The sequence below is a fragment of the Gorilla gorilla genome, chromosome 22 (genome assembly GCF_029281585.2).
Source record: "Gorilla gorilla gorilla isolate KB3781 chromosome 22, NHGRI_mGorGor1-v2.1_pri, whole genome shotgun sequence".
Lineage (NCBI taxonomy): Eukaryota > Metazoa > Chordata > Mammalia > Primates > Hominidae > Gorilla > Gorilla gorilla.
In genome coordinates this window covers 45,938,010-45,963,345 of record NC_073246.2, presented here as the reverse complement: position 1 = coordinate 45,963,345, position 25,336 = coordinate 45,938,010, and the positions used below count along the sequence as shown (strand labels likewise).

Here is a 25,336-nt window from a genome sequence, read left to right as displayed (position 1 = left end):
ATAGCTAAGGATTCTCTCTAGTCTGGGTCACGGAGATTGTGCAGCCACAGAACACCTGGTGGCATCAGGGCCTGAGCTCCTCCCTTCTACAAAGATCTCTGGTCTGCAGGCCTCCAGTTACAGTGCTGTGGGCCACAAGGCACTGCCTGTCGTATTCATCTCCATTCTTTAGCACATTTGGCCTCACACCACCCCCGGGAGGCCGGCAGGCAGATATCAGCTCCACTTCCCAGATAAGCAAGGGAGCCAGGTACTACCCAGGGTCTTGTGGGCCACACCGCTGGTGAGGGACAGGCTGGGCCTGGCAGACAGCACTGGCAGTCGGTGAAGTGCCCACCTCAGTGTCAGCCTCAGGTCCTGACCCTGGAGGCTGCTGTTACTGAGCTGTGGGGACCAGGATGCCCTACCATGATGGAGACCCAAGCCTCTCTCATGATGACCATTCCCAAGGGCACTGCAGAGGGGAGGAGCTGTCTCCTCCTCCGTGTGGCCCACGCAGAGCTGGTGCAGGTCTCAGTGAGCTCACCAAGACAGGCCAATCCCAGCCCCAGACTCCAAAGTGTCCCCAAGAGGTCAGGGAGAGGCTCTGTGCCCCTGACCCCAAGGATATGCACAGGTCACAGGGCAGAGCCCCCGCTAGACAGCAGGAGCACCCTGCTCTGTCAGCCTGTTTCCCCAGGACGGAGGCCCTGGTGGGCAGGCAGGCAGGTCTTGAGCCCCCACAAGACACCAGGATACAACAAAACCCTTTCTAATCTGAAGTGTAGACTTCATCCTCACATTAGAAAACTCCATCTTTTTTTATCCCTAAGTTCTTTATCAAACCTTTATGTTAAAGATATAAATAAGTCTCATACAAAGTTCATGTGAATACCTCTCTGAGACGCATTTTCAACATTCATCACCGTTCACACGGCCCCGCTCCTGGGGCCAGGTGCCAGTGCGTGCCGGCCCCTGGCGTGACCCGTCGGCTCGCTGTCCTGATGGGCTACATGTGTGCACAGGAAAAGCAAGTCACTACCACTAGTGACAGTATTTCAGCTGTTCTCTGGACCCCTCCTCTTTGCTGGCCCAGGTGGCACAAGGGTCCCATCTCCCTGGCAGGTCTTAGCCGGCACAATGCAACGCTGCAATCGGCTGGCTCTAGGCCAGCATCTCTTCTTCTGAGTCTCTGCCTCCTCCTCCAAGCAGGTGCAGGCTGTCATCTTCAGATGCTTCTGCCTCCTCCTCACTTCCCAGCGGGTCTAGGGAGCGTTTTGTGCCCCGCTGCTTGGAAACTGCTAGTGCGTACTGCATGTTATAGCGGTTCCAGCTACAGCTGTCAATCACACAGGGATGGTCAATGCCAGCAACGCCCAGGCCCTGGCCTGTCCTGCACCCAACCACCTCCTCTGTGACCCCTGAGAAAAGCAGCAGGGGCTGGACATGCCAGTTCCTCCACCCCAGCAGCCATTTTTTTCCTCTTTTCCCTGCCCCAACAATCTGGTTCTGCCCCATCCAGCCCTGGGGCAGCAAAGGCCTTCAAGGACCCAAGGACCCAACTGTAACATCCCATCCCTTTGGGGTCATCCTGGCAGCTCAGCCCTTCCGCTGGGCCCAATCTAGATGGCTTCACCAGCAAGTTCCACCAAACACTTAGGAAGAGACCACTGCAGAGCTGTGTGGTGTTGTGGAGCGAGAGGGGAGGAAGGCACGCTCTGAATCAGTTAATTTTCTGAGTTAATGGAATAAAGGAGAAAAGTGATGCCACCATCACTTTACATACGAAAGGAGAACTAAAAGATAAATGGATGAGAAAGGAAGGAAGCGCCCCATCACATCTGCAGGTCACAGGACCCTCTATGCAGGACTCTTCCTGACAGCCAATGGCAACCCTACAGATTGGCAGTGAACGCCTAGACAAGAGGTCCAAGGAACAATGCGCTTACGTGAACTCTAAAAACATCCCATAAGAGGGAATAAATCTAAAGGAGCTCGGCTGGGTATGGTGGCTCATACCTATAATCCCAGCACTTTGTTTGAGAGGCAGAGGCAGGCAGATCACCTGAGGTCAGGAGTTTAAGACCAGCCTGGCCAACAAGGTGAAACCCTGTCTCTACTAAAAATACAAAAATTAGCTGGGGGTGGTGGCGTGTGCCTGTAACCATAGCTACTCGGGAGGCTGAGGCAGGAGAACTGCTTGAACCTGGGAGGCAGAGGTTGCAATGTGCCGAGATCATGCCACTGTACTCCAGCCTAAGCGACAGAGCAAGACTTCATCTCAAAAAAAAAAAAAAAAAAAAAAGAATAATGAATTAAAAAATAAATACATACATAAATAAGGGAGCTAGACAACCCTCCTCCCCTACAGAGCTCTGTGAAAAGTCCAGGACATCTCAGCCGAGGGAAGGCCTGGCACCAAAACTGTGGATCAGGGCACATCCCAGCCTTCTGTAGGGCACCCAGAACACGAGGGGAGGACAGGCTCGACCTGGACTCCGGGACTCTTTCCAAAGACTGAGTGACACTTCAAGGACAGACAGGAGGACCACATGAACCCACAAGGCCCAAACTCAGGCTCGGCCCCTGAACCCTGGACAGAGCAACTCGCAGACAGGGCAGAGAACAGACCTTTCAGAAACGCAGCTGGGAAACCCGGCAACTGATTGGCAACAGAGGGTGATATCCCTCACATGGCTACTCTGAGGCCTGCCTAGTCCCGGCTCTGCAGGACCTTTAGGGAAGGTGAATTGGTAGGGACAAAAAAGGCACCAACCACAAAGAAATGACAGGAGAAGAAGCGGGCACCCGTGCAGAGTGAGCACTACGGAGGGCCGGGCCCTGTCCTAGGCCCGCGGATGAATCCTCGCAGCAGCAGCAACAGCACCCTTTTCTAGGGAAGCCACAGCTCAGGGCAGCCACATCTCCAGGACTCCAGGCTGCCCGGCCTCACAGTCCTGTGACCACCCCCACTGCCTGTGCAAGTGACCTGCAAATTCAGGAAAGGCTGCCTGATCCTACGAATGCGGCAATCCCTCCAAGAGCCTGGAGGATTCCGGCCGCACCTGAAGCGCGCCACCTGCAGCCTGTCTGCCTGCCACAGTGCTCACTGCTTTCCATTCAGCACCAGGCCATTTCCCAAGCTGGTCAACCATGGGGTGGCCGGGCAGGTGCAGTTCACCCGCAGGTGAGAAGACAAGCCTCCAGCACTGGTTCCTTTTGTCCTCAAATCAGATGACACAAGGAGCACTCCACAGTGTGGACCAGCAGGGGACCATGCACCCCACCCACCCCCAGGCCCTGCACCCACACGTACAGTTTCGACAAGTCGTCCAGGTGCCGCTGGATGCTCTTCTGGAGGAACTGAATGACAGGCAGCAGCGTCCCGGCTCTGAAAGGGAGACTCCCTAAGCGTGTGGGGCTCACCCTGTGGTACAGTGGGCTCACTTCATGCTGCATTTGCATGTCAAAGTTCCCTTTTATCCAGCAGGACAAGCTGGTCCAGTGACCTGAGCCACAGATGAACTGCGGGGGAGACCCTCTACCTGGACTTCAGCTTCTGTCCATGCAACATGAGCAGTTTGTGAGTCCAGAGGAGGTAGAATTCCAGGTGGCGAGACACTTCAAAGGAGGAAGCTAAAAACTCCAGCACTTTCTCCACATACAGTTCAGGAAGGGAGGAGGTGACCACTTCAACTGCAAAAGGAGAAAAAAACATGCTTATTCTGCCACCAACTCAAACCAGGGGAAGAGAGGATGACCCCGGCGCCCGACACCGAAGCCCCAACTTACTCTCGCCCCTGGGCACCGCCTCCAGGGCCTCCTGCACCAGTTTGCTCTCGTTGAGCCGGAGGGCCATGAGGATGGCCCTGGTGAAGTCCTGCTGGCGCAGTGCCTCGCGCACCCTCCCGGGGGTGACGCTGGTGTCCAGCTCAAACGGGTCAAAGAGCACGCGGGTGTCCAGGGAGTAGATGAGGAGTCCCTCCGTGGTGGTGGCCGCCCAGCAGCGCCCTGGGAAATTAAGCAGTGCTTTCCTAAAAATTTAAGCTCATTCCTCCCAACATTTCTTTTTTTTTTTTTTTTAAAGAAACAGTATTAAGTACATTCCCCTGGGACAAAGTGCAAAAATCAAGAGGAACCAGGACGTCTGCCTCCAGCTCCCACCCCACTACTCCCCTGGGAAGGAATGAATGGATCATCCCAGAAGTTACTCTCCCAGGGATGCACATATAAGCAAATATGTACACGCGTGCGTCCTCCTCTCTTGACGCCGGGAGCCATCCAAGTCTTCTGTCTAGCTCAGGCGTCTTCAGCTCCGCAGGCCCTGTGGTGTCTGCTGCACCTACTCAGTGCTGCATGGATCACTAGAGACAGCCAGAAGGATCCGCCAACAAAAAAACGCCCAGTAAAATGTCCCAGTAAAACATCAGTGACCAAAGCAGGTGGCCAGCCAGATTTGGCCCTTGGGCCCGAGGGCACAGACCCCAGGCTCACATGGGCCTCTCTGCCCCTGGCTCTGACACTCAGTCTAGGCTGGAGCACGCTTGCCAATAGCCCTGCTCCTGGCTCCTCTGTGTGGGGACCATGTGCACCGCCAGGCTCCACAGGCCTGTGGCACAGACCCTCCTCCCCGCTGCGAGAGGATTGGGGCAGTGCGCAGGAGACGGGCTCTCCATGATGGCAGAGCTGCCCAGCCAGGCAGCACGTCCAGGGCACTTGGGGAGCTGCTAGAGCAAGGGCATACCAAGCCTGCCATGTTTCAAAGCTCAGTGCATCTGAGGTTGGCACCGTGACAGCCGTCCATCCTCAGGGACAACAGCCATCTTGTGGCCTGCAGGGTTTGCAGGGCCATGTTCTTACCCAGGGGCACAGGGCACAGCCCAGAGCCTGCAGACAGCTCCATGGTGGCCAGCCTTGCCATGGCACAGATGCCCCAGTGCCCACCGGCACCAAAAGCCCATGGCTCAGTGCTCACCAGTGGGAGAGAAGCGGAGTGAGGTCACCCTGATCTCAGGTTTGAAGTGCCGAGAACTCATGTCACCTGGGGAAAAAAGAACCGTTAATGGTCACTGGACAGCATATCCAGGCTACTCTCCCCACGAAGCAAGTCATCCTGCGGTCTCCCGGCTGGCTGGGGGGTGCTGTGGGAGCCCCATCAAGAGCAGCAGCCTCTACTCACTGGGCCCTGCACAAAGCGGAGGCAGAAGCAGCCCTTCCCTCGCTGCAGCTGCGGCAGGTGGGCCCGTGCTGGGGCCGCAGAGGCTGTTCCGGGTGAGCTGCCAAACAGATGGCCCAGCCCGTGGGGTAGATGCTCGAAAAAGCCAGCCCGGCCAGCAGACTGCGTGTCTAACCCAGAAAAGGGCCCCGGCCCAGCCCAGGAGTGGGTCTGCTGGGCTCAACACGGTACCCTGGGCCTGCATATGGAAGCACTCAGGGTTTCTGGCTGGCGAGTGTCCCATCAGGATGGTCTACCTGGGACCCAGATCTTCTAGAGCACCTGGCTCTCTGTGCGGCGCACATGGCCTCACGCCAGAATGCTCCGTGTGCTGTGCAGCAGACGGGGCACCCAGTCCCAAGAGCAAATGGACGGGTCCCGCCAGGGCAGGGAGGCCACATGTAGCAACACATGGGCAGCTTCTCCTGCCCAGGGGCTGACGGCACCAGCACCAACCCACTGGGCCTTTGACACCCCCTGTGTCCAGCAAACGTCACCATGTAGTGACCGTTATTTCCACACACTGCAGCCCCAACCAGGCGCATGAATGCGCGGTCACCCAGGACCGGTGAGTGGTGGGCAGATGCGGGAGGAACCTCTGCTCACCTTTCCTGACGCCTGGCAGTGGTATCGCGACTCCATCCTCCTGCCCAGCATCCTGATCAATTAGTGCCAGGTTGCCAAACTCTGTCATTTTTCTTCGGTTCAAAAATTCCTAGAACAGCAAAAGCAGTGGACGCCTTGCTTCTGATGGCCTGGCCGCGTGGCCCTCGTCTCCTACACTTGCTCTTTGACCCCAACACCAGACAAGCCTCAGCCCTGTCTAGAACAAGGATGGGGAGAGAGCCCTGCAGCGCCCCAGGGACCCTTCCTGCAGAGCTAGCTGCAGACAGGGTGGGTGTGGAAGCTGTGGAGCAGGGCAGGTGTGGAGGCTGTGGAGGCGGATGGACTGAGGTCTACATGCTGGCATTGCTGCCACCATCACAAAGGCTGGGGCTCACAGCGAGGATGGCCATCTACTCCCTCGTGAAAATGCCAAGGACACTTTCCCCCAGAAACATTTAGGGGACGGTGGGCTTCTGCCCCGATGGGGCGTGGACAGGTGAACCCAGCAGCCACACCCCTGCTTAGAGGCTACCAGGGCTTCCTCACTCTCATTCTGAGGTCCTGCAGGAGCCAGCATGTGAATGGGACCTGAGCCGAGGGCTGTGCTGACGGGGGAGGGCAGGCACCAGTGGGGACAGTGAAGGCAGAGCCTTGTACACAGGACCCCGGGCAGGAAGCCATCGGGCAGGGCCTACCAGCACCCTCTTCATTCACTCCTTCCCTGACAGGTGTCCGCGTCTCCTGAGCCAGCGTGTGCTGGGCACTGCCCCTCACAGCTCCAGCCTCATAGCAACCAGCCTTGGCAGGGTCATCCACAGCAGTGGTTCCCAACCCCTGGTACCGGCCCATGGTCTATTAGGAAACAGGCTGCACGGCAGGAAGTGAGTGGTGGGCAGGTGAATGAGTGAAGCTTCATCTGAATTTACAGCCGCTCCCCATTGCTCGCATCACCACCTGAGCTCCGCCTCCTGACAGATCAGTGGCAGCATTAGATTCTCATAGGAGCGCGAACCCTACTGTGAACCACACATGTGAGGGATCTAGGTTGCACCCTCCTTCAGAGAATCTAATGCCTGGTGATCTTGATCTGAGGTGAAACAGTTTCATCCCAAAACCAATCCCCCCAACCCTGTCTGTGGAAAAATTGCCTTCCACGAAACCGGTCCCAAATGCCAAAAGGGTTGGGGACCGCGGCTCCACACACAGCTGAGGCAGGCGCCGGGCTTCACGGCCGGGCTCTGCTGGGGCAGGTGAGGGGCCCGTGCACTTAGATACAGGACAAGCACCACAGCTGTGCCCAAGGCCCCATGGAGCCAGGAGTGCAGAACGCAGGATCCCGACGCATTCCACCTGCATTGGAAGCAACATCCATCCGGCCCCGCGCTGGCGGCTCACCTCCATGGCGTCCAGAGACAGGTTGCAAGAGATCTCGAACCTCTTCATGAGAATCTGCTCACGGACGTGGTAGATGCACACGAACCTGGACATGCCTCCCGCCAGGATGCTGTGGCCGTCTGCAGAGTAGCACAGGGCGGTGAAGGCCCTGGGTGGAGAGGAGACGTGGACTTACGGTGGCCACCACGGAAACCTCAGCATATGGCTCCTAAAAACCAACTTTAGGGCCGCATGGTGGCTCCCGCCTGTTATCTCAGCACTTTGGGAGGCTGAGTTGGGAAGATTGCTTGAGTCCAGGCGTTCAAGACAAGCTTGGACAATATAGCAAGACCCTGTTTCTACAAAAAATAAAATTAACAGGGTGCGGTGGCACATGCCTATAAGTCCCAGCTACTCAGGAGGCTGATGTGGGAGGATCACTTGAGCCCAGGGGTTGGAGGCTGCCGTGAGCCATGATCGCACTCCTGTACTCTAGCCTGGGTGACAGAGCGAGACCGTGTCGAAAATCAAAAATAAAAATAAAAATAAATAAAATAAAAACTAACCTTAGGAAATAGAGGAGGTCCTATACCAGCCCTCCAGGAAGCCAACACCAGCCTCAGCAACTTCCGCCAAGGCTCGCTGCCTCAACTCACGCGAGACTTTTAAAGCCCACAATGTCCAGCAGTGCTGTCACCTGGTTCCGCTCTGAGCCAGCACCACCCTTAGATGCTTCAGCTTCCTGAGAATCAATGTCTTTTTCACAAAAGGAACAAGTGGCTCAAGGAACGGTGTTCCCTGCTGAGGTCAGCACAAAACAGCGGCCAGTTGGCCTCCACCCTAAGCAGCCTACTCTCAGTCACGTCTGCTTAGTCCTGCAGAAACCAGAAACCAGCCCTTACCGCCCCGCTCAACAGACGCCTCGGGGTGGGCAAGCTCCCTTAGTTATGACAGTAGAGAACAAAGAACAACAGAAAAAATGAGCAAAGTGGACGTCATCAGAACTAAGAGTGCCACCAAAACGGTGGAAAGACAGTTCATAAAGCGGAACAAATATCTGCACATCAGGTATCAGAGAAACCCCTAAAGTCCACAACCAAAAACCAAACAACCCAATTCAAAAACAGGCAAGAGACCTGAACAGACACTTCTCCAAAGAAGACTTACAAACGGCCAAGCCGCATATAGAAAATGCTGAATGTCATTAGAGAAACTACAATCACAACTACAGTGAGATACGAATTCACATCCACCCCAACAGCTCTCATTAAAAAAATAATAATAACAAAGCAACAAGTGCTGGCGAGGAGGTGGAGAAGCCAGAAACCAACGGCATTCCTCATGGGAATGGCAACGGTGCAGCTCCTCCAAGCTGGAAACAGAACCACCAGCACCCAGCAGTTCCACACTCAGGGCGAACCCATGAGGACTGCACACAGGCATTCATACCACTTCCAAGACAGGGTCGCTACTTCCTTCTGGAGGAAGACCCTCTGCTGAACAGGCTTCTGAGCTCCTGGGACACAGGTCCAGGCCCCAAGGCCATCCACCCTGGGCACATCCCACAGATCCTCCCCCTTCTCCTAAGCCTGACCCCCACCCAGGTGAGCCTCACAGCCCAGCCAGGACCCCGCGCAGGCAATTCGGTCAGTGCTGTGCTGGCCCAACTCCTCGAGACAAGGGGACACTATGTCTTCACCATCCACGTAGCACTCTCTAGCCAGGTGAGGTGACTGAGGACCTGCATTTTTACTCTTAGGAGGCTGCCAGGGCTGTTTTCTGCTTTTGTTTGTTTTGTTTTTGAGACAGGGTCTTGCTCTAGCACCCAGGCTGGAGTGCAATGGCATGACGCCATCCTCACTACAGCCTTGACCTCCCAGGTTCAAGCGATCCTCCTGCCTCAGCTTCCCGACTAGCTAGGACCACGGACATGTGCCACCGCACCTGGCTAATTTTTCTACTTTTTGTAGAGATGGCATTTTGCCATGTAGCCCGGGCTGGTCTCAAACTCCTGGGCTCAAGCAATCCACCCGCCTCAGCCTCCCCAAGTGCCAGGTCTCCAGTGTGAGCTCGGGCACCCGGCTGCTCTCCCCTCTGCACACCAGGACGATGTCATAATTCAGGATCAAGGTTTGGAAGTGGATGCAAGCTCTCAGCTGAACAAGTTTATGTTCAGCAAATCCAGATGTCCTCCTGTGCTGGGGGCTGTGCGATCCCAGGAGTTAAGGACGACATGGCCTCTCCCCAGAGGGCTCAGGACCACCTGCCTCCACCCACAGGGACTCAGCGGTCTCAGGAACAAAGAACAAGGCCAAAAATGGAGAAGCTGCAGGAGCCTGGTGGCTGGCTGGGGTCTCAAATCAGGAGGCCCGACGCTGACACTCACTTCCCCTTGGCCGCATGCTTGGCTGTAATCTTGTCCAGCTCCTTCCTGCCGGTCTTGAGGTCATGCCTGCCCTCAATGGAGCCCATCTGCACCGCGTTCTCAGGGTCCCAGAAGGTGATCTGTGAGTTCAGTGTGGCCACAGCCAGCTCCGCACCATCAGGGCGAAAAGTCACAGCCAGAGCTAAACAGAGATGCAAAGTAAGGCCCAACAAAGACCCCGGTCTCCAGCAGGCAGGCCACCAACCACCCTTGGCTGGAGACCAGGCCGTGCCCAGGCACCCCTAAGAGACCAGCGCCTGTTTGATCTGGTACACAGAATCTCCTCCCAGGAGAAGCTCCAACCCAGACGGGTGAGGAACAACTCAGCGCCAGTGAAGAGCACCAGGCGGTCCAGCTGGGGCCACAGGACCCACAAAGGCCGATGGAGGGGGCGCTGGGAAGGTGAGGCTGACGGGTGAGTGATGGTGGTTACTGAGGGCGGCTGGACAGACTAGAATACAGAGCCTCTGCAAAGAAGCCACATGTGATGCCAAAAGCCTGGCCAATGCCAGGCCTGGGGGTGGGGTGAGGCAGCAGGAAGCAGAGAGAACCAGCCTCCTGGGATGGCAGAGTCTGTCCACACCCGGACATGGATGGGCTGGGTCTTTGTGAGCCACGTGGTCTTTCAACACCGCCATTGAGGCATTGACAGCCACAGACCATATGAACACAGGAGGCCACGGCTGCCTCTAGTACAGCCCCGTCAGAAAGACAGGCAGTGGCCTGAGGCCAGTCTGCAGATCCCAAGCCGCATCTGGCTTCCGGGCCCACCTACGGCCTCCTCATCCTTCTCCCAGTCTGCAGATTCCGGGACTGGCCGCATCCAGCGTCTGGGCCCCCCATGGTCCCTGTGTCCTTCTCCCAGTGACACAGCCCTGGTAGAGCTCCAAAGCAACTCCGAAAATCAGGAAGCAGCTGCGGCAGCAGCCCTTCCCCCTCGGGGAGCTATTCTCTCCTGCCTTGGCGTACTTGCCCACAGAGCGGGAGCCCCACAAAGACTCGTGGAAGCCACGCTGGCCCGACTTGCCAATCTGCTGTCTCCTAGGTACTGCCAACCTCAAGGGCTGCCATACCAGCAGGTCTGGGTTAAAAGCCACCCCCTGCTTCCCACCAGAAGGTTCACACCAAACCCACAACCAGGAACAGGGCAGTGTGTGTGACAGCATGCTGCTGGTCCCCAGGCCGCTGCTCCTGCCTGCTGCCTCGTGCTCACCATCAGAGGTCAGGGCCAGCGTCTCCTTGGTCCTCCAGCTGTCAAACATGTCCCAGAGGCGCACCGTCTTGTCCCAGGAGGCACTGGCCAGGATGGACTTCATTGGGTTAAAACATAGACCACTGATGGGCCCTTCGTGTCCAGACAAAACCTACCGTAGAGCAAGGAGGCGTGAAGAGTGGAGGTGGTTGCCGAGGCGGCTCTCTGGGCAGGTCTGGGCCAGGGGCATGGGCCGTTGGAGTGTAACCTCAGCTCCCTGCGCTCCTCTCCCAGGAGACAGGAGGGCCCCTCCGGAGCCCCAGCCCAGCCCCTCAGGGTGCTTACATCAAGGAGCCTGCCTGTCTGCATGGACCACACGAAAATCTCAAAGGAGTCCTGCGCCCCTGCAGAGACGATCTCACCGCTCGCATCCACCGCCACGCAGGAGAACTGGGTGGGGCGTGGAGACGTGAAGGTGCGGAAGTTTCGGTACCTGCAAAGAAGAGGCAAGGTCAGCGTCACGTGCCAGGGTCCCCTGCCCCAGCAGCTGCACTGCAGCCTCACCCTCCACCTTCACCTCTGCGTGGGGGAAGCCTGCCCCGAGCCAACCCGAAGCAAAAACATCACCTGTGAAGGTCAAAGGCTCGCACAGTCCCGTCCATGGATGAGGTCACCACAACGTAGCCGGTGGCAGTAAAGGTCACACCGGTCACCCCGCTGGAGTGCTCCGTAAAAGTGACGAAGCAGAAGCCGCTGAGGGTGTTCCACACCTTGACCTGAGACAGGACAGGAGGGGCAGGGGCAGACCCCAACCCTGTGTGCCACGGCTTCGGCCAGGATCCCTGTCCCCATGCCGCCCCATCTAAGACGCTTGCCCCTGTACTGCCCCATCCCTGAGACCCTACCCGTGAGTAATACCCCATCCCTGAGACCCCCAACTGTGACTGACACCCCATCCCTGAGACCCCCAACTGTGACTGACACCCCATCCCTGAGACCCCCGCACATGACTGGTACCCCATCCCTGAGACCCCCAACTGTGACTGATACCCCATCCGAGATCCCCGCACATGACTGACACCCCATCCCTGAGACCCCCAACTGTGACTGATACCCCATCCCTGAGACCCCCACCTGCAACTGACACCCCATCCCTGAGACCCCCGCATGTGACGCCACATCCTGAGAGCCTTTCCCCTGTGCCCACGGCTGCCCTGGCTCACTCAGCCTCCCCAACAGGCCTGAGGGTGTGCTGAGTGGGCCGTCTGTCCCAGTCTCTTCCTGTCACCTCCAGGAGGAGCCCATTTAAGGCCCAGATGGCCCGCAGGGGCACTGCACACACCAGAATCCTGTGGATGCTGGCCGGATGCCAGCTGCCAGTACCATGGACCCACCCTCGGCCACGTACTGGAGCCCCTTGGACACTGGCTGGATGCCAGCTGCCGGCACCACAGACCCACTCTCCGCCACGCAGCCACCACCGTGCAGGAGACCAAGTCAGAAAGGGGAAAGAGGGACACCCAACCCTCTCCATTCAAATTTTTGTATGTTTTTAAACGCCTACTGAGCTCATGAGCCCGGGTGAAGCTGTGAACACCAGCCTACTGTCAAGGCACAGCCCCACAGACCACTGCATCTTCACAGCCCCCCAGGCACAGAGGCCAACGGGACGGGGACAGGAGCCTACCTTGCCGTCATCCCCGCCAGTCACTATGTACTGTCCGTCGGGCGAGTAGGCCAGGGCCACCATGCTGTTGAAGTGGCCCTGCTGCTTGAGCACGTAGGACTCACTCTGCCACTCCCACACCAGCAGCTGGCCCAGGCCTGTGCACACAGGGGAAGCTGGGGTACCCGGCTCAGGCCCACCCCAGGTCAGACTGGCCCGGCCCACCTTCCCACTTGGCACAGGACTGAGAAAGCTGCCGGGCAGGGAGTGAAACGCACAAATCCCCAAGCATAGGCTGGGACCACTGCCTGATGCTGCAGCTCCACCAGCCAGTGATGGGCCCCGCCCGTGCAACCCAGTGGTTGCAGGTCACAACTGAGGCAGGCTATGATCCCCGACCCCTGAGCAAGGGGCTTAAAACAGAGAGGTGTTTGAGGAGGGCCAGGGCAGGAAGGGCACCCCCGGGAGGCAGCTGGAGGAGAAGAGGGCACCCCATGAAAGGTGGCTGGAGGAGGGGAGGGCACCCCATGGCAGACAGCTGGGGGAGGGGAGAGCCCCTTCTGAAAGGCGGCTGGGGGACGGGAGGGTACCCCATGGCAGACAGCTGGGGGAGGGAGGGCCCCTTCTGAAAGGCGGCTGGGGGAGAGGGCACCCCATGGAAGACAACTGGGGGAGGGGAAGGCACCCCCAGTGGGTGGCTGTCAAGTAAGCCTGTAGCCGGGCAGCACTGGTCCCTAATGGGGAGTCCATCTCTACCACCCAGGCTGGGGACAAACCTGAACAGCCAAAAGCAATCCAGTCCCCCGAGCTATTGATGGCCACTGAGGCGATGCTCTGATCTGAGATGCTGCAGAGAACGGGCCTGTAAGTGGGAGGCCAGCCTGCCCGGGCTGAAGCCCCAGTGCCCACTCAGGGCAGCCCCAGACACCAGATTCTATCCCTGTGTGCGGAGCTTACCCCACCCACTCACCAGACTCCAACAATTCACTTCAGTTCAAGTATCAGAGGGCTGGGTGCCGTGGCTCACGCCTGCCATCCCAGCACATCGGGAGGCGGAGGCAAGGATTGCTTGAACCCAGGAGTTCAAGACCAGGCTGGGAAAACCCAGCAAGACCCGTCTCTACAACAAATTTAAAAACTAGCCGGGTGTAGTGGCGCACACCTGTGGCCCCAGCTCCTCAGGAGGCTGAAGTGGGAGGATCATTTGAGCCCGGGAGGCGGAGGTTGCAGTGAACTGAATTACGCCACCGCACTCCAGCCTGGGCGACAGAGCAGGACTCTGTCTCAAAAAGAATCAGAGAAGGCCCAGAGGGGAGGCCAGGGTTCAACAACTTGCAACTTCACAATTTTATGAGCATAGTATTTTCGTTCTCTGTGTCTCACAGATGCAGAAAAGCGGAGACAAAAACTCGAAAGGCTGTGACTGACCCGAGACCAATGCTGCTGACTGCCAGTGGGGGCGGCAACACTGTCACACTGACCAGCACCAGCGGCCGGGCAGGTTTCGGGCTGGCGTCCTGTGGCCTGAACTGGCGCTCCAGTGGCTCTGCTGCCCCCACTGCTAAGGGCAGGCTTGGCTGGGCCCTCAGATTCAGGACCAGTGAGTACATAAAACCACACCCCACTGCGAGCAAAGGCTTACCTCAGGGAGTGGATGAGGTTAAACTCTGGCAGCTCATGAAGATGGAAGATTCCAGAAGCAAAGCCAGTGACCAAGAGGTGAGACCTCTTATGAAATGCTGCAGCTGTCAGGTTGTTAAAATCCCCTTCTTTATTGAAGAAGTACCTGAATTGACGAGAGAGAAGAGTTGTGAGGAGGAGCGCAGAGCCAGGCTGCCACCCCAGCTCGCTCTGGGCTCCAGGACACAGGACACAGATCCAGGCAGGAGGTCCCAGACCTGCCCTCTCCCTCTCCACCCCAGGCCCTGAAGCTGCCTGCCTCCATCCCAAGCTCGGGACCCCAAAGGAACCTCACACAGCATCTCCACTGTTGGCCCCACAGCAGAGCTAGTGGTGCACCCAGAGGCAGCAGTGCCCACGGGAGGCAGAGGAGGTGCGGGAGGCGCGGCATGGCCGCCAGGCACACCCGAATCCCATCATCCCCTGCTGCTTCCTCCTCTAAGGAACCCTCGGTCCCCATCAGCAGACGAAGGTGACCCTGATGGCGCCTCCGCCCTCAAAACCTCCCCAAGTCACATTGTAGCTCAGCCCTGGTCCTTCCCTCTCCTTTCTGGACCCCGTCCCTCCTGAACAAGTGACAGGGAGCACTGGCTGCCAATGCAGCAGGCCCTCCCTTCACATGCTTCGCGCTGACAGCCTGCAGTCCCCGCCTAGCAGGCACACTGTCTTCCTGGAGCTGCCTGGAACCTCCCTTCCCCAGGGTGGGGTTGGGGGAGCCCATCATCCCTTCCTCTTCCTCCAGTCCCCGTTCAAGTCTTGACACCAGCACAACACCCCCAAGTCCCCGCGGGCACTGACCCACCCACGGGCACTGACTCACTCACGGGCACGGACTCACTCGTGGGCACTGACCCACCCGTGGGCACCGACTCACAGGCACCGACCCACCCGCGGGCACTGACTCACTCACAGGCACGCACTCACTCGCGGGCACTGACTCACTCACGGGCACTGACCCACCCGTGGGCACTGACCCACCCGCGGGCACGGACACTGACTCACTCACGGGCACTGACTCACTTGCGGGCACTGACTCACGGGCACGGACTCACGGGCACTGACCCACCCGCAGGCACTGACTCACGGGCACGGACTCACGGGCACTGACCCACCCGTGGGCACTGACTCACTCACGGGCACTGACCCACCCACGGGCACTGACTCAATTGCGGGAACTGACCCACTTGGACCTGTTCTGGCCACCCTCCAACTCCGCTGCCCTTGGCAAAGCACCCTCCTCCCACTGGAGTCCAGCCGGCCCTCCCTGCTCCTCAGACCCAGGGCTCTCATGGCCACAACTCCCACCTACCCAGCAGACCCCAACCCCTCCAAAGGCAGCCCGTTCTGGCCGCCTGGCTCCCTCCACAGGCAGGGCCTTGTGTGGGTGCCTTCCCCACCCAGGGACCCCAACTGCCGCCCACCTCCGCACGCAGCCACCTCATCACTGCACCTCTCCTCCCCGGCGGAGAGGAGGCCTCACAAGGGTGGGCAGTGTGTCTCAGTGCCAAGTTCAGAGCCCTGCACACAGCAGGTGCTAAGTAACTGCAGCAAGGAGAGGCCCAGGCTGGGGCACCCGGGTGACGGAGACACCATAGCTGTGGGCAACTCTGCCTTCATGTGATCCTGACCAGCCTCCCCCACAGCCCAGACGCGGGACACCCCGAATCAGGGCAGCATCTCTGCCAGGGCTCCAGGCACATCTAAGGCCATCCCATGGGCAGTCCATGGGGCCGGGCTCAGTCTCGTCTCGTCTCATCTCGTCTGGGGGACTGAGTTCGGATGTGGGGCTGCACGGCCCAGCTCAGTGCCTGAAAAAGCACCAAGCACCACCCACCAGCGGGCCCCGAAGCAGGACTCAGACCACCCGCTGCGCCCACTCACAGCCTGGACCCTCCCTCCAGCCTTGCCAAATGCTCTCCCGGCATCTCCCTGCACGAGGCCAAGGGACTATCACCCACACCAAACTCCACAGAAGCTGGTGGGGCCACAGACAACTCCCAACCCCCTTAGGGCCCAAGGTGCTGCTATTCCCGTCACGGAGTGCCCGCACACCTCCCTGCCCCCTATGCACCCCTACCCACCGCCCTCCGCCCTGCCCTGGGCACACAGGCAGCTCAGACAGCCGAGGCAGGGACCCTGCTTAAGGGGCAGGGTCAACACCCAAGCACTCGAGGGTGCTCAAACCGGGGCCCTGAGACGCAGGCCTGCTCTCTGTACCTCCCACTCCTCGGCCCTGGGGACCCCACATCCAGATCCCTCTGAGGGCAAGAGATTCCCACAGGAGTGCCCCACCACAGCCCACCACACCTCAGAGACCTACTTGGCCAGCCGTGAGTACTTCACTTTTCCTGTCTTCTCCTCCTCGGCTGGAGTGGCTTTTCCCCGGATGGTGGTCTCTCTATCCCCCTCCTGGTCCTCCTCCTCCTCCTCCTCTTCCTCCTCCCGCTGCAACAGGTCTGCTTTCCAGCCCGCAGGGGGCTTCAGCCGCAAGCCCTCAGGGGGCGTGTCACACTGCCACATGCACAGCACTCCGTCCTGGCTGAGGGAGTACAGCTGCAAGGGGAAGCACAGGGTCACCCCAGCCCCAGCCACACTGGCCCAGCTGCCACAACCTGGCACCTCCCTCCAGCTCAGATCCCGGGACCAGTGGCACCGACGGCCCCTCTGAACTCTGAGAACAATTCTCGATGGGCCGCCACAGCTGCCATCGGTCCCCTAGATGCCCCCAGGCCACAGGGGAACAGCCTGGGGGAACCGCGGGAAGAGGCCGCCTGCAGCCTGGGGCCTCCCTGAACTAGCCGCTTTTGGCCACCATCAGTCTAGGGAACTTGGCAAAGGGACGTACGTCCAGGCTGTTGGATTCAAAGAAGCAGGCCACGATGGCATCCTTATGTCCCCCCAGTGCATAGTAGATGAGGTTGTCCCAGCGCTCGGCTCCAAACACCCAGGTGGACATGTCTTTGCTCCCAACCACAAAGCACCTGGAAAAGAGGGAGATGGCACCTCCTCAGGGCTTGGCCATGACAAAGCAGCCAGGTGCACGCTCCAGAGGGCTGCATGGAGACCGCTACAGCCCCACGTGGTCTCAGAGTGAGCTGAGAAGCCTCCAGGCACAGGAAGACACCCCGGCACAGCCCCTGCCCTGTCTGCCTTCCTCACACCTCCCAGATGCTGTCCCTGCCCTGTCTGCCTTCCTAACTCCTCCCAGATGCTGCCCGAGCCAACCGCAGCATTCCCGGTTTCTGGGATAAACAGGTGAAAGGGCAGTGCAGGGGCAGGAGGCTCGGCCACAGCACACACTTCAGAGCCGCGAAGACACGACCACAGCCACCCAGCCAGTCCTGATGGTGCGGGCAGCGCCCAGCCCCAGAGGAGGCCGAGATGCCATTGCGGAACGAAGCTGCAGGGCCCAAGGGGGTGACCGTCCAAGGGGCCTCTCTCAAGCCCCGCTCCCCCCAAGCCTCCGAGGCCGCACCTGGAGTCATCCGTCCAGTCGATGCAGGTGGTCTCATCGTAGGGCCCAAAATAGGTCTTGTCCAGAACGAAGGCGTTGAACTCCCGCTTCTTCCCAGGGGCATGATACATCTGGGCAATGTTACCCTTTGTGACAACAAACTTCCTATGGAAGGAATGCGGACATAGTTGATATTCAAGACCAGCAATGGCCCTAAGGCCACTGTGGAGTCTCAGCCTGCGCCCGCCTGGGCCTTCTGGAGTCCCGCCTCCTGCAGGATGGAGGCCAAGGAGCAGAGGAAGCAGAAGTCAGGGAAGAAACAGCCCTGGAGGGAGGGCAGCCTGGCTGCACCAAGCCTTCTCCTCCAGAAAAAGGGGGTCACCAATGCCAGAGCTTGGGCCGTGTGCCCAACCCGACGTCACAACCCAGGGCCCAGGGAAACGAGCTGGGCAGTGGGCCTCACCGTCGGCACGCACGGCCGAACCCTCCGGCCCCCAAGCCGTCCCCCTTACCTGCCATCAGGGGAGAAGGACACGCTGTGCACAGAGCCCTTGAAGTGGAAGTGGTGCAGCACAGACCTGCAGACCAGGCTGACCAGCAGCGCATCGCCCCCTGCAGGACGCCAGAGGTCACCACCGCGCAGCTACCCCAGGGGCCACCCCAGATACATAGCATGGGAAAAACGGAGAAAGGTCTTTCTGGCGTCCACTGTGAGGAGTCAGGACTGAGAATGCCCAAGGGCCATAAGGCCCTGCCCTGCCACAGGTGATGCCACAGACACAGCCTGCGGCGGGGACGCAGCCTCACCCATGACACCCTCATCCCCAATCCCCACCTGGGCCCCAACACGGAGGCGACTGGGGAGTGGATCATTTCAGACCCACACAGCCCTGAGTCTTCCTCACTGGTCCCCTCAGTACCCACCCACATCAAGGGCAAGTACCTTCATCGACGACGATAGCGAGGCGGCCATCCGGGGACAGCCCCACGCACTTGACGTTGTACCGAGTGGCCAGGGGCAGCGTGTCAGATTTGTTGCTGATAAAGACAAAAACCACAGTGTGCTGTTGGTCCTCAAGTCAAATGAGGGAGACAAGCCAGGCCTGGCCTGGGACCAGCGACTCACCCTCCCCAAGTAGCGCCTCCGATCTTACTGGACCCCACAAGCCAGAGCTCATCTGTGGATACCCCCTACTCCTGAAAAACAAATGACATTGTTGGCCGGGCACGGTGGCTCACGCCTATAATCCCAGTGCTTTGGGAGGCCGAGGCGGGCATATCATAAGGTCAGGAGTTCGAGACCATCCTGGCCAACATGGTGAAACCCCGTCTCTACTATAAAAACAAAAAACAAAAAATTGGACGGGTGCGGTGGCTCACACCTGTAATCCCAGCACTTTGAGAGGCCAAGGCGGGCGGATCACGAGGTCAGGAGATTGAGACCATCCTCGCTAACACGGTGAAACCCCATCTTTACTAAAAATACAAAAAATTAGCCGGGTGTGGTGGCGGGCGCCTGTAGTCCCAGCTATTCAGGAGGCTGAGGCAGGATAATGGCATAAACCCGGGAGGCAGAGCTTGCAGTGAGCCAAGGTTGCACCACTGCACTCCAGCCTGGGCGACAGGGCGAGACTCCGTCTCAAAACAAACAAACAAAAAAACCCAAAAAATTAGCCAGGCATGGTGGTGGGCACCTGTAATACCAGCTACTCAAGAGGCTGAGGCAGGAGAATCGCTTGAACCTGGGAGGCAGAGGTTGCAGTGAGCTGGGACCGCACCACTGCACTCCAGCCTAGGTGACAGAGCAAGACTCTGTCTCAAAAAAAAAGAAAAAGAAATGACGTTGTCCCTGGAGGAACTCTAGTGAAATGCATTAAAAGCCTTAAAAATGGGCTTTGGATACATCAATTCTGCTTCCAGGATGATATGATGAGAGGATTATTCCGCCTCAGTGTGACATCAAAATACCAAAAGCAAGCTAAGTGCCCAACAGGAATTAACCACCATGACAGTGCACCCATGTAACACTGTTGCTAGAAAAATGGAAAATAAGGGGCTACAGGAATCCCGCGGAGATGCTGCAGATAACGCTTATACTGCAATTGAGTGAGGCACACACGTTCCAGCTTCCGCGTACATAGCCGAGCTGTGTTTACACCATAAACAGTATGGCGTAGTCTACTAGTGTGTGCTGTAGTCTGTAAGCGTGCACTGTGCTCTATTCGTGTGAGTTGTAGTCTGTTCGTGTGTACTGTCGTCGAAGTGTGTACTTTATTGGTGTGCGCTGCAGTCTACTCATGTGTGCTGTAGTCTATTAGCGTGCACAAGCATTCTGTCTAAAGCAACACCGTGCATCCCTTAATTTAAAAACACTTTACTGCTAAAAAATGCTAACGATCATCTGAGCCTTCAGTGAGTCTTCATCTTTTTGCTGGCAGACAGTCTGCCTCGATGTGGATGGCTGCTGACCAGGCACGGTGGCAGCTGCTGAAAATGGGGTGGCCGTTGCCAATTCCTAACACAACAGTGAAGCTTGCCGTATCGATGGACTCTTCCTTTCACGAGATGTCTCTGTAGCATGTGATACTGTTTGATAGCATTTTACCCACAACAGACCTTCTTTCAAAACTGGAGTCAATCCTCACAAATGCTCCCAGCGTTTTATCAACTAAGTTGATGTCATATTCTAAGTCCTTTGTTGTCATTTCAACAGTCTTTACAGCATCCTCACCAGGAGTAGATTCCATCTCAAGAAACCACTTGCTGGCCGGGCATGGTGGCTCACACCTGTAATCCCAGCACTTTGGGAGGCTGAGGCGGGTGGATCACCTGAGGTCAGGAGTTCTAGACCAGCCTGGCCAACAATGATGAAACTCCATCTCTACTAAAAATACAAAAATTAGCTGGGTGTGGTGGTAGGCACCTGTAATCCCAGCTACTTGGTAGGGGGGCCCGAGGCAGGAGAATCGCTTGAACCCGGGAGGTGGAGGTTGCAGTGAGCCAAGATCACACCATAGCACTCCAGCCTGGGGGACAAGAGTGAGACATTGTCTCGAAAAAAGAAAAGAAACCACTTGCTTTGCTCATCCATAAGCAGCAGCTCCTCATTCATTCAAGATTGATGGCAACATTGTGGCAATTCAGTCCCATCTTCAGGCTCTGCTTTCATTTCAAATCCTCTTGCTATTTTTACTGCATCTGCAGTAACTTCTTCCGCCTAAGTCTCGAACCCTTCAAAGTCATCCATGAGGCTTGATACTAAACTTCTGTCAGACTCCTGTTAATGTTGACACTTTGCCCTCATTGAATGAATCATGAAATGACAACTAGAATGGCGACTCCTTCCCAGAAAGCTTTTTATTGGCTTTTCCCAGATCCATTACAGGAATCACTATCTTTGGCAGCTAGAGCCTTATAAAATATATTTCTTAAATGGTAAGACTTGAAAGTTAAAGTTATTCCCGTAGGCTGAAGAAGAGATGTGGTGTTAGCAGGCATGAAGACAGCATCTCCTTATGCATCTCCATTGGAGCTCATGGGTGACCAGGTACGTTGTCCAACAGCAGAAATATTTTGAAAGGAACCTTAGTGGGTTCAACAATGGGCTGGAAAGATTCAGGAAACCATGCTGTAAACAGATGTGCTGTCGTCCAGGCTTTGCTGTTCCACTTATAGAGCACAGGCAGAGTAGCTTGGGCATCATTGTGAAGGGCATTAGGATTTTCAGAACAGTGAATTAGCACTGGCTTCAACTTAATGGCCCCAGCTGCATTAGCCCCTAATAAGAGAGTCAGCCTGTTGCTTGAAGCCAGACACTGACTTTTCTCTAGCTATGTAGTCCTCGATGGCATCTTTTTCTTTTTTTTAAATTTATTTATTTCTAGATAGAGTCTTGCTCTGTTGCCCAGGCTGGAGTGTACTGGCACGATCTCAGCTCACTGCAACCTCTGCTTCCCAGGTTCCAGCAATTCTTCCACCTCAGCCTCCTGAGTAGCTGGCATTACAGGAATGTGCCACCATGCCTGGCTAATTTTTGTACTTTTAGTAGAGACGGGGTTTCACCATATTGGCCAGGCTGGTCTCAAGCTCCTGGCCTCAAGTGATCTGCCTACCTTGGCTTCCCAAAGTGTTGGGATTACAGGCATGAGCCACTGCGCCTGGCCATCTTTTTCCAATAGAAGGCTGTTTTGTCTCCATTGAAATTTTGTGTTTAGTGTAGTCAGCTTCATCAATGATCTCAGCTAGATCTTCTGGATAACTTCCTGCAGCTTCTCCATAGCACTTGCCGCTTCGCTTTGCACTTTTATGTTGTAGAGATGACTTCTTTCCTTAAACTTCATGAACCAACCTCTGCTAGCTTCCAACTGTTTTCCTGCAGCTTCCTCACCTCAGCCCTCACAGAACAGGGGACAGGTAGGGCCTTGCTGTGCATTAGGCTTTGACTTGCTTAAGGGAATGTTGTGGCTGGTTTGATCTTCTATCTGGATCACTCAAACTTTTATCCGTATCTGCAATAAGGCTATTTTGGCTTTCTTGTAATTTGTGTGTTCACTGGAGTAGCACTTTTAATTTCCTTCAAAAGCTTTTTCTTTGCATTCACAACTTGCCTGTTTGGTGGCAGAGACCTGGCTTTTGGCCTGTTTCAGCTTTTGACATGCCTTCCCCACTGAGCTGAGTCCCTTCTAGCTTCTGATTTCAGGTGAGAGTTGTGTGACTCTTCCTTTCACATGAACACGTAGTGGCCACTGTAGGCCATTATTAACTGGCCTAATTTCAATATTGTTTGTGTCAGGGAATAGGGAGACCCAAGTAGAGGAAGAGAGACATGGGGGGGTAGGGAAGAGCCTGTCGGTGGAGCAGGCACAGCACACACAATGCTTACCGATTAAGCTTGCTGTCTTACATGGGCATGGATCACGGCACCCCAGAACAATTATGATAGTAACAGCAAAGATGATCACAAATCACCCTCACAGGTATAATAAACTTTGAAATATCACAAAATTACCAAAATGTGACACAGAGACATGAAGTGAGCCCCCACTGCTGGAAAAATGGCACCGACCAACCTTCTCCAAGCAATGTTTCCACACACCTTCACTCTGTGGTAAAACAGCATCCACACAGAGCCAAAGTGCAACAAAGTGAAGCAAAGTGCAACAGCACACAGGAAGAAACCGCTAAACCCCAGCGAATAAAACTGACCTCCGGCTGCAGAGCTGGAAGCTTTGGGCCTGCCCGTCCGACTGGTGAGGCCCAGTGGCAGCAGGGCTCCCGAGCAGGGGTCCAAGGCACCTTCAACTCCCCCAGCAGCCCTGGCCTTTCAGCCCTTAGGGGCCTTCCCTGATGGGGGAAGGGCTAACCCTGAGCTACACCTTTTCCCCCACCCACCCTTCACAGCACAGGGACAGGGTCCCTTCCCAGGGAACAGAGCCAAGTGACACACCACTTTATGGGGCCTGGCTAAGGCACTACAACGAAGAACTGGGTCTGGCTGCCAATTTCCACAACTGATCTGCTGACCCTAGTCCGTCCTGTAGTCCTGTCCTGGGCTCCCTTAATTAACGGGTGCACCATTAAAAGGAAGGCACAGAAGACACTAGCAGTTTTCATATGTTACTTAAAAATGGTGATAATAGTAATCAGTATCACTATTATGAATACCACTTTCACATACTTACTTTTTAAGGTCAAATACAGTGACTCTATTGCCCACAGGACTGATAACTGAATTTCCATCGCAGGTAAAATTTAGGTTCCCACGCCGGTACACCGTACCCAGCAAATTTGAAAACTGTGAAGAAAACAAAATTGTCTTAACACAAAGAAAACAGTTGACTCCCAGAAAAGCACTGAGGCATCTGGGCAGAGAGATGGCATAGAGAACCCCACCTTGGGGGCCCGTTCACCTTTCCTGGGTAAGACAGGAAGAAGTGAGCCTGATCCTCAGGAGACCAGAGGAGCCCGGGCGGCCCCAAGCTCCCACAGAGATGGGTAAGATGCCCCTGTGAGCACTGAGGAAGCCACCCAAGACAGGAGGCGTCTGCCAGGTGAAGAGGGGCATGGAGCCCACACTTCACCAAGAAAAAAGCTGCAACAATGGAACAGCACCCCAAAAGTGCTTAGAACTCAGGGCTTCCAGAAGTGTGGTAAGCCAGCATCCTATTTACTAACTCACGCGCACGAGCGTTCACTGGAGACTGCCATGCGCACAGACACGCACACCTTATATTCTATCTCTAGCAGGAGGGGGATGAGAAGTGTGGGAGGAGGGGCTACTTTAGAGGGTGGTCACGGAGAGGCACCTGGAAGGGTCACCTGAGCTGGAATCTAAATGGGAAGGCACCAGCCAGGCCCTGAAGCTGTGAGTGGGCAGCGCCCTCAGGACCTCAGGGAGGAGCGTGGTCAGCAGAAGGACTTCAAGCGGCCAGGCAGGCTCCAAGGCACATTTTTTGCCACCTTGCAATAGGAATGTGGAGCGGATGAAGTCCTGGCCTGTGAGGACGTGGATATGGTTTCTGGTTTGGTGCTGGGCACACAGCGGTGCCTCCACCAGCACAGGGGACACAGGAGCAGCACTCTGAGGGGCCAGTACCATGCCCAGTTTCGGACAGGACAAGTGTAGCACACGGTGGGCTCAGCAGCAGGCGGCCCGTGCAACCCTGGAAGCGCAACGGTCCGGGCCACTGTGGGAAACACAGGCGTCCCCATAACCAGCCAGCTGTAGCAAACGCTTCAGAGACCCCCAGGCCGGCTCCGCGGCCCCCTCTTACTACCTGCCTCACCCGCCTCCTGCACTTCACAGCTGGGACAAGTCTTCCCTGGCTCTCAAAGCTGAGGGCGTCCGCCTCAGGAATTCCCTCCGGCCTCGGGAAACAGAGCTCACACCTGGGTTCCCCGCCCTTCCGCTCACCTGGACGCTCGCTCGTTAGGGAGCAGTCCCGGGCCCCGGGTCCCTGCTGTTCTCACCCCGCCTGCGCGCGCCCGCGTCCCCGCCCCGTCCCACCTCCTCATCCCTCCCGAGGGTGCTGTGCCCTCCCCGACTGCACCAACTCCAGCCTTTAGGTTGGGCCATACTCAGGTTAAAAATATCCCGGGACCCCGACAAATGTCCCTGTTCCCTCCGAGAAGCCGTCGGCGCCTCCGTCCCAGCTCTCCCAGGAGCCCCACCACAGCCCCGCGTCCCCGAGGCCATGGGCGCGCAGACAGCCGGCGACCCCCACGCGGCCAGACGCCGCAAAAGCAGACCACGCGCCCCCAGCCCGCCCGGCGCCAGCTCAGGCGCCGTCCACCGGAAGAGCCGCGCCGATCCAACAGACCGCCCGCCGCCCGCGCTCACCCGGTAAGCGAACTTCATCACGGCCGTCGCACGTGTGCCGCAGCTCAACCCGGCGGCCGCCCACAGAGACACTTCCCGGGGGTCCGCGCGGCACCGCCACAGCACGCACTTCCGGGAAGCGACGGCGTGCCCCGCCCACAGCGCGCGCGCCCGGGACGGAGCCGCGCACCACCGTCCGCAGCGGCCGAAGAGGCAGGAGGAGCTGCTTCGCCCTCGCCCCGCCCCGAGGCGGAGTTTGAACGCAAGAGGCCCAACCCCTCCCAAGGCGGGGCCTTCCCCGGGGCCCGCCCACACCCTGGAGCCACACTGCAGGGCGCCTCTTAGGCGCGCTCCGCACGGACGCCCAGCCTGGCACAGGCTCAGGTCCACAACATCTGAGAGCGCTACACACCCAAATGTCTTCGTT

General features: G+C 57.3%; 1 protein-coding gene across 1 annotated transcript; it reads right to left on the bottom strand.

Moving 5' to 3' along the window:
• Window positions 1-861: 861 nt before the first annotated feature.
• Window positions 862-25,167, bottom strand: PWP2 (PWP2 small subunit processome component). The gene is made up of 21 exons (XM_019017705.4): window positions 24,931-25,167; window positions 23,273-23,385; window positions 18,535-18,629; window positions 18,104-18,203; window positions 17,613-17,756; window positions 16,983-17,118; window positions 16,458-16,690; window positions 14,100-14,243; window positions 13,234-13,304; window positions 12,479-12,615; window positions 11,419-11,567; window positions 11,137-11,284; window positions 10,813-10,963; window positions 9,561-9,741; window positions 7,196-7,343; window positions 5,801-5,909; window positions 4,955-5,020; window positions 3,772-3,990; window positions 3,525-3,675; window positions 3,296-3,370; window positions 862-1,318 (listed from the first exon to the last, which is right to left on the bottom strand). Exons 1-21 carry the CDS (start codon window positions 24,946-24,948, stop codon window positions 1,144-1,146), a joined length of 2,763 nt encoding a protein of 920 aa, XP_018873250.1. The 5' UTR covers window positions 24,949-25,167; the 3' UTR covers window positions 862-1,143.
• Window positions 25,168-25,336: the final 169 nt, after the last annotated feature.